Source organism: Cordyceps fumosorosea (assembly GCF_001636725.1).
Source record: "Cordyceps fumosorosea ARSEF 2679 chromosome Unknown scaffold_1, whole genome shotgun sequence".
Classification (NCBI taxonomy): domain Eukaryota; kingdom Fungi; phylum Ascomycota; class Sordariomycetes; order Hypocreales; family Cordycipitaceae; genus Cordyceps; species Cordyceps fumosorosea.
The window spans coordinates 2,942,783-2,954,982 of NW_017387301.1; the positions used below are offsets into that span (position 1 = coordinate 2,942,783).

The 12,200-nt window shown below is 54.0% G+C and overlaps 4 protein-coding genes across 4 annotated transcripts; 2 read left to right on the forward strand and 2 right to left on the reverse strand.

Annotated features, from left to right (window-relative positions):
* Positions 1-1,055: 1,055 nt before the first annotated feature.
* Positions 1,056-3,539, forward strand: ISF_00953 (small oligopeptide transporter, OPT family; the record flags this gene model as incomplete). The annotated part of the gene is made up of 2 exons (XM_018844560.1): positions 1,056-1,604; positions 1,689-3,539. The coding sequence occupies 2 exons, from the start codon at positions 1,056-1,058 to the stop codon at positions 3,537-3,539; spliced, it is 2,400 nt and encodes a 799-aa protein (XP_018709010.1).
* A 618-nt stretch (positions 3,540-4,157) lies between these two features.
* Positions 4,158-5,258, forward strand: ISF_00954 (60S ribosomal protein L37; the record flags this gene model as incomplete). The annotated part of the gene is made up of 3 exons (XM_018844561.1): positions 4,158-4,161; positions 4,795-5,007; positions 5,116-5,258. 3 exons carry the CDS (start codon positions 4,158-4,160, stop codon positions 5,256-5,258), a joined length of 360 nt encoding a protein of 119 aa, XP_018709011.1.
* A 698-nt stretch (positions 5,259-5,956) lies between these two features.
* ISF_00955 (hypothetical protein) lies at positions 5,957-7,094 on the reverse strand (the record flags this gene model as incomplete). The annotated part of the gene is made up of 3 exons (XM_018844562.1): positions 5,957-6,250; positions 6,410-6,658; positions 6,750-7,094. 3 exons carry the CDS (start codon positions 7,092-7,094, stop codon positions 5,957-5,959), a joined length of 888 nt encoding a protein of 295 aa, XP_018709012.1.
* A 466-nt stretch (positions 7,095-7,560) lies between these two features.
* ISF_00956 (Major facilitator superfamily domain, general substrate transporter) lies at positions 7,561-10,048 on the reverse strand (the record flags this gene model as incomplete). Its single annotated transcript, XM_018844563.1, has 2 exons — positions 7,561-8,980; positions 9,030-10,048. The coding sequence occupies 2 exons, from the start codon at positions 10,046-10,048 to the stop codon at positions 7,561-7,563; spliced, it is 2,439 nt and encodes an 812-aa protein (XP_018709013.1).
* Positions 10,049-12,200: the final 2,152 nt, after the last annotated feature.

The following is a 12,200-nucleotide window of genomic DNA, read 5'->3' on the forward strand; positions in this document are numbered from 1 at the left end:
ATACATTGAGAGACTGGACTGCTTGTAGTTGAGGTCTTGCTGAGCAATAGTAGGCAAAGATGCATGGGACAGACTTGTTGGATAATGTACTGTGTATCGCGGCGAAAGGAACGACGGAGAATCAAAGACGGGTTATGTGCGGGAGATGAAACACTATTGTAGTGGTTGCGGCGATGGGTGTTAGTTAATTTGGTTGATAGTGATGGTTGGATGGTGTGGCGTATGGAAAAGGTGTGCTGCTACTCCCTACTCTCTGGTAGAGGAAGGACTCAACCGTGTTGGAGCTACACCTGGTTAGGCAGGTCGGGGCGTCAGGGTCTGGGTCTGGGGCTGGCCCGCTGGCTGGCGGGCCAAGTGCGAAGCAGCGAATCCTCTGGCGTCCCCTGGTTATCAGTGGCCATCCCGTGGCTTGCACCATACCTAAAAGCCAATGGGTGGCGCTTTCCAACGAGTCACGACGAGTTGGGTGGGCTATCAGCGGTATTATTAGCGGGCTGGCTATGGTACAGTGCTTGGTGTGCTGGGCTACCTGGTCTCTCTGTTTCCCCCAGATAATCCATCCCCAGAGGCCCCCCTCTTTCTTCAGCCCTTCTCCTTCCCTCACAAGACTTTTCTCTCCCATCTTGCCACGGCGACAGCGCGACGACGGAATCCTCTTCAATCCCGTCGCTGTCAATCTTGATCCTCGCGAGCAACGCCTGGATGTGAATTTTTCTTCTACTCTTGAGGGTCGGGTTTCCCATCTCACGTTTCAAACGGCGACTCTCTTGGTTCTTGCAGCCGTTGGCCCACACCTGTCCTCGTTCCCCGCCAACACTACCAGTACACTAGCCCACAGGTAGGAGGTAACTACCCAGTTCACTAAGTTTTCGGGCTTCCAGTAGGTATATACTGCTAAACCGCCATCCATCCTTTCAACCTTTGGATCGCAGACTGACCTAACCAGCGCAGAAATACGCGCAGCTGTTGTCAGGGTTTGCGCGACGACATACTCGCAGCAAGCCCCCTTCAGACACATCACAGCCTTGCGCGGTTCCTGCCGCCGCGCCGTCGCCATGGTGCCCAAACTCTTTCGCAACCGGCACGAGGCCGAGGACATCACGCCCATCCCGGCCTACGCCGCTGACCTCGACGTCGCCGGCATGGAGCAGCTCAAGCACCTCCACGAGTTCGAAAAGATGCACAAGTTTGACCCCAACTTCCCCATCGACGAGCTCAACGAGCTTGACGCCGCCATCGCCACCTGCAACGCCGAAAAGGGCATCGAGATCGAGCACGCCCTCATGGAGGACAACAGCCCCTACCCCGAGGTCCGCGCCGTCGTCCGCAACTACGACGTCGATGTCCCCGCCAACACCATCCGCGCCTGGGTTATTGGCCTCTTCCTCTGCACAATCGGCTCCGGCATCAACCTGATCTTTTCGCTCCGAGATCCCACCATCACCATCAACACCTATGTCATCCAGCTCATCGCCTACCCCCTCGGCCTCGGCTGGGATCTCATCATGCCTGATCGCGTCTGGAATGTCTTTGGCCTCAAGTTTAACCTACGTCCTGGCAAGTTCAATTTCAAGGAACACGTCGTCATTGTTGCCATGTCCAACGTACGTATTTTGATAACAAGCTGCACTGTCTTGCATTGTTGCATTCCATGCTCCCACACGCGCCGAGTACTAACTGTCGCCCAGGCTTCATATGCTGGCGGTGTCTTGTATGCCACTGATGTCATCCTAACACAACGCATCTTCTACAACCAGACTTTCAGCTACGCCTTCCAGATGCTCTTCGGCATCACCACCCTCTGCACCGGCTATGGTCTGGCCGGTCTCGCCCGTCGATTCCTCGTCTGGCCCGCAGCCATGGTCTGGCCTGCAGATCTTGTCAACTGTGCTCTGTTCTACAGTCTTCACGATCACTCTTCTTCCGACCCGTCAAAAACGAATGGCTGGTCCATCGCCCGCTACCGCCTGTTCCTCATTGTCGGCACCGCTGCCTTTGTCTGGTACTGGCTCCCCGGCTGGATCTTCCAGGGACTCTCCTACTTTACATGGATCTGCTGGATTGCTCCCAACAATGTCGTCGTCAACAAGCTTTTCGGTGCTGCTCACGGTTATGGCCTCATGCCCATTACCTTTGACTGGACCGTCATCAGTGGCTACGTTGGATCGCCCCTCATCCCGCCTTTCCATGCCATTGTCAACGTCATTCTAGGTGTATTGGGTATCTTTGTCTTCCTCTCCTGCGGTATCCATTTCGGTGGAACTTGGTTCTCCAACTACCTTCCTGTGCAGTCCGGCGACTCTTACGATAACATGGGCAACGTCTACAATGTCTCGCGAATCCTCGACGCCAACTTCAAGTTCAACGAGACTGCCTACCACGAGTACTCCCCGCTCTTCCTCCCCACTCAGTTTGCGCTCGCATACGGTACCTCCTTCGCTGCCGTTTCTGCCGTCCTGATTCACGTTGCCCTGTACCACGGCAGGGAGATTTGGGACCAGTTCAAGATGGCGCGGCACCAGGAAGACGATGTCCACATGCGTCTCATGAAAAAGTACCGCGATGCCGAAGACTGGTGGTATGCTCTCCTTCTCGTCGTCATGATGGGCATCTCCTTTGGAGTTGTCGCTGGTTGGGACACTGGTTTCCCCGCCTGGGCCTACGTCGTGTGCATTCTTATCCCCATCGTTTGGCTCATCCCTATTGGACTCGTCCAGGCCATCACCAATATGCAACTTGGCCTGAACGTCTTGACCGAATTTATCATTGGTTATATGGTGCCCGGACGTCCCCTCGCCATGATGATGTTCAAGAACTACGGCTACATCTCCATGTCTCAGGCCCTCTACTTTGCCCAAGACCTCAAACTTGGCCATTACATGAAGGTTCCTCCCAGAGTCATGTTTGCCTCGCAACTGATTGCCTCCATTTGGTCTGCTGTTATGCAGATTCTGCTCTTGAACTGGGCACTTACCAACATTCCGGATGTCTGCACTCGTGACCAGAAGGACAGATTCACTTGCCCTGGCGGCCGCGTCTTCTACACCGCATCCGTTGTCTGGGGAGCCATTGGTCCCGCCCGTATCTTCAACAGCGGCGCCATTTACTCGGGTCTGCAGTGGTTCTGGCTGGTCGGCGCCGTCGCGCCCATCATTACCTGGCTGTTTGCTCGCCGCTGGCCCAAGTCCATCCTGCGATACATCAGCACCCCACTCATCTTTGGTGGTGCCGGCCAGATTCCTCCCGCGACTGTCTACATCTACCTCTGCTGGGGCATTGTTGGTACTGTCTTCAACTTCTTCATCAGACGCCGTTATACTGGCTGGTGGCTTCAGTACAACTACATCACCTCGGCTGCGCTGGACTGTGGTCTCATTGTCTGCACACTCGTCATCTTCTTCACGCTCTATTTGACCAAGGCGGTCGCGCCGCAGTGGTGGGGCAACGTTGGTGCGCTGAACAACCTTGATCACTCTGGCACAGCGATTGCCATGCATGTGGCCCCTGGCGAAACCTTTGGCCCCAGCAGCTGGCGCTGAAGCAGGCTCTTCTTTTGAAGTATATAGAGCTATGATGGCATGTTGGATATGATGGAAGAAAAATGTCCATATCAAATAGTTGTAAGAGCGCGAGCATTTGTTTTGGAATAGCTAGGATGGAGTATAGGCGTATTGTTTTTGTACAGTCTGTTTCTGGATAGCCTTGGGGATACCTAATTTACGATTGCAATCATCTCAATACATGAAGAAGAACCGTTCTACCGTTGTCATAGCCTGAAGTTATCGTTCTTACTAGCAAGATACCGTAAGGTTAGATCAAGCCCAGCGCGGCTTTTGCTCGCTGAATTGTAGGAACCATCTTCACTTACTCCCAAGCCACCCAATGCCCCCAATTTGGACTAGCTTGAGCATTCATCCTAAGGGTACGGTCACGTGCGCTACTGAGGCCAGCCAAGGTTAGGGCTCACCCACGCGAAGGCCCTCCCGTAGACACAATTTCCCTGCCTCTTGTGGGCAAGGAACCCCACTATTTTTCCACCCGCCCGTCCACCAGCGAAAAAAGCCCTGCTCGCTTGCCAGAGTCGCCCTCAGCCTGCTCGACCCAAATTTGCAGTTCGTTTTCATCATCACACTAACGACCACAGCAACACCGACAAGATGAGTACGTTTTCTGTCACTTGCCTGCGACTGCTCCCTGATGCATTTGACCCGGAGAAAGGATCGACGAGAGAAGCTTGTTCCCCCAATGCTGCATAACTGCTCCATCACCATCTCGATTACGGAACATCCAGGATTGGAGGAGGCCGATGAGGATTGACAACGCTCTGTTTTGAGGTCGACGGAGAAGGAGAGGGAAGCAAGGCCGACAATGGATGCACGACGACACACGACAGGCCGACGACAGGCCGACGACAGACACCTCGATTTCATGCATATTGGATGGAACAGCTCTCGTCGATCCTTCTCTTTAATGTCACCATGCACTTGGAAGCTTCGGGGCGCATTATGTTGCTGCAGAGACTGACCGTTTTCCATAGCCAAGGGTACCTCCAGTTTCGGTAAACGCCACAACAAGTCGCACGTTCTGTGCCGACGCTGCGGTTAGTTTTCCCCTCTGCATTTCCGCTACGCTGGCTCGGACAAGACGAACGGAATCGGCACCAATCGCGGACGCGCGCACCAACCCTGGGCTCTGCTCCTGCTTTCAAGAAGCCGACTCTCTCGCCTGCCTGCCCCCTTGACTTGCAAGACAAGCAAGTGTATATATGAGCTGTCTGGTGTATTTGAACGCAAGGCCACTGGAAAGGATACGAGAGAGTCATCTTGGCGGGAAACGAACGCGCCTACGACCGCCGCGGAACCGAATTTCGAAACGACCCGACCAGCACGCGCTTTGCCCGTATTGGGAACCATACGCTGACATGCTCTACTTTAGGTCGCCGCTCTCTTTCCGCCCAGAAGAAGGAGTGCGCTGCCTGCGGTTACCCCAACGCCAAGATCCGCAAGTGTACGTCTTCGTCAAATTCTCCTTGCCCAACCTCGAACCCCCAATGGGGCTGAATATGGGAGATGGCGAGATCGCACAAGACATGTCGCTAACATTGGCTTTCCTCAGACAACTGGAGCGAGAAGGCCAAGCGCAGAAAGACCGTCGGAACCGGCCGCACGCGCTACCTCAAGGACGTCTCCCGCCGCTTCAAGAACGGCTTCCAGACCGGCCAGCCCCGCGGCGCCCGCGGTCCCACCACCAAGGAGTAAAAAGCATTCCTTGTTTTGACTTGTCGCGGACCATGACAGCATAAGAAGCATAACAAGAAAGCCGACGAAACTTCGACGAAATTGGGGAAAAAACGAGAGGATACTCTTTCACGACCTTGTGTTTCTTTTTTTGCTATTTTGAGACGGATTGCGTTGGCATCGACACCTTTGGGAGGGGGAGGGAGGAGGTTTTTATACAGGAGCACTCTCGATTCATCAATGGCCTATGGGGTTTTCTATTTTCCCTTTTTTTCCTGTATGTTGATTTCTCGGAGTATAAAAAAAAGACCAAACAACCAACAACAAAAACCAAAACTATAAACCTGCGTTCCCACCTAGACTCGGTGTTCGATGCATGCATGCCTGTTTTATCAAATACAACCGCCGGGCCCTTGACACATGGGGAGGGTAGAGGGGTCTCTCATTGTTGGTTGGACATGGGAAGAGATGAGCGAAGTTGTTGCTTGCTACTTGACACAAGCCATCGTCGTCCCCTGGCTCACACACACTTTCTCTCATTCGCTTTCTATATGCATTGATAACCTGTGCATGTATCTGCGTCCCCAAAAGGGGTCCCATGTACTTGCTGGTCTTTCCCAAGGCTGTCTCGCTCTGCCCCGTCTATCACTCTCCATTTTAAAAACCACAGAAACTCGCTCGTGTTTCCCATTAGACACCACCATTACCCCGTGCCTTCTTCAAGCACCCCTCTCGAAGACGCGCACGCCGCCGTCGCCCGAGACGTGGTACAGCAGCTCCTGCGCCGCCCCGACGCGCAGCACGCCGCTGACGTCCGCCGCCGCGCCCGTGTCCAGCCGCCGCAGGGAGACCACCTGGTTCGCCGCGTGCGCCTGCCCGAGCACCAGCGCGGCCTGCTCCCTCTCCAAGCCCGTCGCCGCACCATGCTCCTGCTGGTGCTGTTGGTGTCGTCGCACGGCGGCCCGCATGAGGGGCTCATCGGCGGACAACGTGAGGAGCGTCGAGTATGCATTCTACACCAGTTGTCAGCGGGAGGGGGGGTTCGGACCAAAAGCCTGTAGTAGTAGAGGCCGAGGCTGAGGCTGGCGATGGAAGAGTAGTTGCCCCGAGGAAAGAGCGTAGGAGGAAGAAGAAGAAGAAGAAGAAGAAGAAGAAGAAGAAAAAAAACGCACCTCACGTAACCGCATCATGAGGCTCTCCGCCTCCGAGGCGCTGATGCCCGTCGTCGCGACGAGCGCGTCCAGCGCGTCCACGACCAGCACCCTCCTCCGCCGCGGGGAGAGACGCGCTGCCGCCTCGTCCACCCTCTTCTTAACGCCATCCGTCGTCGTGGCCGGGCCACCTTCGCCGCCAAGCGACCCCGTCAACCCGTCCACAAAGCCGAAGCGTCCGCTCCTACCAAGGACCTCCAGATCCATGCCCTGCAAAGATGACTCGAGTTAGCCCTCTACCCCGAGATCCTTGCAATTTCATTTCACAGCTCTCATGTAAAGCGAGGGGTGATAAACCTACCAACTTGGCGCATCCATCCCCCCAGAACCTCTGATCTCGCAGAAAGCTCACGAGCACCACCCCCGGCTGCTGTCCCTCCTCTGCCGCCTCGTCTTCCTCCTTCACGCTGCGCCCTCCTCCTCCTCCACCTAGCAAGGCATACAGATACCGCAGCACCAGCCAGTTGGCGCTCGCGCCCTGCACCCATGTGATGACGGTGAGGGAGCCCTCGTCGTGTGTTAGCGGGCCGGACGCTACGTACGGCATCAGCAGCGCCGGTATTCGGGACGACGACGACGACGACGACGGTATCTCTGATGCTGCTGGCCGCCGTGGCAGCTGTGATGGCTGTGTTGGTGAAGGCATGATAGAATACAGGGAGAAAAAGAGTGGCTCTTGTGGCGATACGCTCTCGTAGAACACTATACTGTCGATACCCGGCCCTCCTTTTGATTGAAATTTGAAAGCAACTGTTGAAAAGAAGGTAACCAGATATCAAGTAAGTCGTCGAGTTTGCCGCCGTGCAAAATGGCCGACTGTGGTGGGGACGGTACGACTCGCACTGTCTACACTGTCAGCACTGGCTGAAGTGATATTCTCAATTTTACCAATTTCCAACCTTCATCGACATTCTCACTAAGCGTCAATCGTCTCATTATAGAATCTTTGATATTCACAAGTCTAGGTAGAACTATGCCAGAGTAAACCAACAACAATACCCAATGCAAAACAATGCTAGGCCAAAAATCAACCGTCTTGTAGAGACAACATATCCCAGAATGCAGTTCGCTATCAAAGACTATGCATAACCCAATGTATTCGAGAAGGAGATTCAAAGCTTCTCCATGAAGTTCTTCCGAACCGTCCACATACGCAGTCGCTTGCCGTAAATGAAGAGGGGAATGGTAAAAAGCAGGAGTATCAACTGAATGATACCAATCCAGATATACACCATTTTCGGACCGTCGTCGGCCAACCAATGGCTAACAAAGAGACTGAACACCAACCCATGTAAAACGTTCTTGGAAAAGTTGAGAGTAACAAGAGCCTCTCCGGCGTACTGGCGATAGCTGTCAACGCAAAATGTAATCGATGTTGTCGAGCCGAGGGAGCAGCCAAAGGACACAATGCCAAAGAACAGAGTCGGAACGATCCAGTGGTCGTTGAGTTGCGCCGACCACCCAAAGCCCATCAATCCTATACAGGTCGTAATGAGGATGGGGATGGCCATGACTAGTCGGAATTCTGGCTCGTAGAGTCCGCCATTGCGGCGTGCCATGGCCTTGACAATGATATCACTGATCTTGCCAGCCACACCTGTTCCAAGAATACCTCCCACAAACGGAGAGATATAAACAAGACCCGTTTGCAGAGCATCAAAGTTGTACGTCTCCGGATTGCGATAGATGATGGCCATGGTTTCCGATATGACAATTAGCCAACCGATGGAGCATGCGTAAACAACAGAGGACCATAGGACAGCTGGGTAAGCGAAAAGTACGAAGGGCCTGATAAGCACTTTGTGCCACTTGTCGCCGTTCAGACGTCCGTGGTATGGTTTGAGCTGCTGGGTGAATGATTGAGCGGGCTGTTGACGCAGATTATGCGTGTATTGGCGGATCTTCGGAGGAGAGGAGAGGTCTGCAGCCGTGATGGCGTCTCTGTCGACGGCATTTTTTCCAGACAAGTAGTCATTGCCAGACGAAGTGCCAATACTACTTCGAACATCCGGAGTTTGCAAGTGGCTCGAATCCTGCAAGTTTTGATGGCCCATGCTAGGGAAGGCCGCCGAGCTAACCATGGATCCGTCAGTAGCAGATTGCGAAGTAGTTGCTGCCTGCTGAGGCTTAGACACAGTGATTGATGGCTGTGGGTCTTGCTGTCCTTCCGCCGAGTTGTCGCCATCCATCTGCTTCTCCAGATTAGACGCTTCAGAAAAGCCCACATGACGGTCCTTGTGATGAATGGGCGATGAACCATCGATTGAACATTTTTCGACATGATGCTCCGCCTCAGGGGCAAATCCAACATGGAGATTGTGGTGACGGTCTTCGGCCCCAGGGGAATGAGGCCGCTCAGATGATGCTGCAGGCGCGGGCATGGGTGTCTTGTGTGCGCCATATCGGGAAGAAAGACGACGAAAGATGTTAGGTCGACTAGACGGTTTTCTCGTCGGGGTGCGATCCCAAAAGGTCTCGGGAACGAAGAGGAAGAGCAAAACACCAGCAATCCCAACAATCATGGCCATGATCCTATGAATTGGTGAGCTATGAGCCATGCTAAGATTGGAGAAAGACGTACCAGAACACCCATCGCCAGCCAAACCGACCTATGATAGCAGCACTGACGAGCGGTACCAAGTTTTTACCACCGAGAAGCAGCAGTGTGTATATTCCGATACGAAATGCGCGCTCGTGGAGAAAGAAAATCTCGGCAATAGTTGCGGAGGGCAAGCACTCGACGGGACTGACTGCGATACCTTGGAAAACTCGGGCCGCAATGAGGGAGGGAAAGGATGGAGACCACCCGGCCCATAGCGAAGTCCCGATGAATAGAACGGCACTAGCGAGATATACGGGACGTTTTCCGAAGAGGATGGCAGTTGGGGATGCAAAAACTGAGCCAACACCCAGACCCATCATGTAGAGGCCAGTGGTGAGAGCCACGGTTTCGACTTCAACGTTGTACGCGTGCGCGACATCGGTGAAACCAGCAGCAATGAGGGGAGTGACACCGCCGCCAAGCATACAGTAGAAACCAAGAGATAGAAGCGCAGTGTCTCGTCGCCAAGAGGGCCAGTTGAGAGGGTCATTTACGGAATCCTCAGGCTGGGGATCCAAGATGATCACGCCATCCTCGGTAGTCTTCTTCCTCTCCTCTGTTGGGGCCGGAGCGGAGCTTTTGCCAGGAGTGCCAGGCATAAAGCGAGTGCCACCGGGTGTCATAGGCATGTCAACCGGGAAACCAGTGGGAATCGACGAGTGCGAGCTGCGAGCATTGATGTTGCGTAATCCAAGAGGCTCATTGCGGTGAGCGGCAAGCAGCAGAACGGAGCCTGACAGTAGTCTTGTCAGTAGACCGAAGGCAACCGGGTGATGGCCACTCTCGAGAACGGATTCGACATCTTTCTTACCTGGAACTTCGACAGTGTCGGGGTCATTGAGAACACCCATGCTCCATTTTGAAGGGGCCGACCGGCCACCCTCATGGTCTGAATCATTGGGAGCGGCAGAGTGTCTGGCGAAGAGACGACCCAAGCCCCAGCCGCCCGTGGGGACGGGGGGCTTTGCGTCATCCATGGAGAGGTCTGATGAAGACATGAGCGACGGTCAGAGGTAGGTGAGCGGAGAAAGACAGGGATAGGCGATCAAGTAGGTTGAAGAGGCACTATAGCATCAAAGGAGAAGAGTTGGGGATTGTTGTTCTGAAAGGGTGCGACGTGAAGGCTGGAGGGAGTAGAGAGATATAAATACGATTCGCTTCAACTAGGACAAGTAGAGCGCGAGGAGTTAAAGTGAATAACAAGGATACGCGTATGAGATATATGGCGTAGGAAGAAGACAGGAGACGGGCGGAGGACGCCGAGAGAGGTGAGGTGAGGTGGTAGATGGGCTGATAGACGTTGAAAGAGATGAAGAAGAAAAGTACACACACGAGTAGGAGACTTAGGTAGGTCGTCCGGCTAGGAAGTAAGGTTTAGAGTCGAGATGGAGGCCGGGACTAGCGGCAGGCGTGGCCGAGATGCTGCACGATGAAAGTCAATGGCGGTTAAGTTTGTAGTTGCGAAGAAGGAAAGAAGGAGGAGAGGTTAGTTGGGGCGAGCCAAAGAGAGTTATGTGGAAGGTAAAGAAAGTCGGTTGAACAAGCGGGTGAGGCGGAGGAGGTCAAGATTAATAGAGGAGGATGGGCCGAGCATATGAAGAGGGGTCCAGAGCGAAGATACGACAGGGCTGAAGAGAACCGGGGAGGTTGAGGTTGAGGCTGAGAGTTCAACGTACGTCAAGGAGGGGCGCGAGACTCTGGGGGATGCCGGATGAATGTGATGGGTAGAACTTTTTTAATGAGTAGAGTTGCCATGGATGGAACCGAGAAGGAGCGTGAACGAGGGAGGCATGGGATAGATGGATGTATGTATGTATGTGGAGGGAGAGAAGAGGAGCAAGAGGAGGCCATCAAGTGAGTCGTCAAGTGTGGAGGGAGGAGGCGTCCAGGCGTAGATGTGGCGGCGCGGCCAATGGGAGGGGGGAGAAGGGAGCGGGGAGCGGGTCACCGGTACCTTATCTCTTGAAATCATCCATGGCTGTATCTGTTATATTATTGCTGCATTTATTCACATTTTTAAACTCGCAAGATTGATGGCCGTCTGCAAGAGTCGAAAGTCGGTGGTGGCGCATGCATCTATCTGTAAGGTACTCGGCTCTAGGTATCTGCATACCCTCGAACTATGTGATCCTTAGGTAAGCACTCCCAGCAAAACATTAGCTAAGCAAGATCTCCCAGCACGATTTCCATTCGCCTTTGTTTGGATACCGAGTCATCCATTTGTTTATGACTATCTCTACAGCACCAATCAAATCAGCCTCTTTCCTCACGCTCTCTGCAAGTCTCATTCTTCCCTAGACCCTTGTATCAATCCTCCCCGCCCTCCCGTCGCTGCCCAGCCTCAAACACGACGCCCACCTACCACTAGACTTACCTCCACTAGGCGCCGATCCGCTCGCATCACGAGTACCAGGCTCGAGGCACACCGTCCCCAGCAACCCCTGCCTCGCCCTCTCCCCTTCCCGCATCTACCGGCCCTGCTGCCAGCGCTGCAGTCAGTCTTCTGACGCTGCCCTGACCCCGGCCAGGCTCCGCGTGGTCAGCTCGACCAACCCCGCGCCGCCTTGGCTTCGTGTCGCCGCCGCAGCCGCAGCAGCCACCACCGATGACATGATGCCACCGACTTGGCATATGGCTCATGCCAACCCAAACAACCAAGTCTTTTTTCTCGTACATCTCTCCTCGCCGCGCCATGTCATGGGGAACCTCATGTATGCCTACATCATCACGCAGCGCTGTGGCGCCCTAGCCCGCACTAAATCCTGGGCTATCCGACCGCCAACCATTCACCAGATCCTCCCTGGTAACTATCGTCATCACCCACGGCTTGACCGCTTCCACACTACTCACAGGCTACTGAACTATACAATTGCGCGCCTAACTTAGACTACATCATCATCATCATGTCGCCTTCCCCGAGCGGCGTCGTCAAGAGTCTCCCCACAACTCGATCAAATGCAAATGCCAATCGTCTTTAGGCTTCGTAGCCATGCATCAATGGCAAATCACCTAACAATCGCATGCATGCAATCGTCATTTAACAGATTATGACAAAATATCGTTACGTGGCAGCCCTACACAAAAGCGCTATTCCAAATCGCAGCAAGGATAACGGATGCCAAACCCACGTTCAACTTGTCACATCATGTC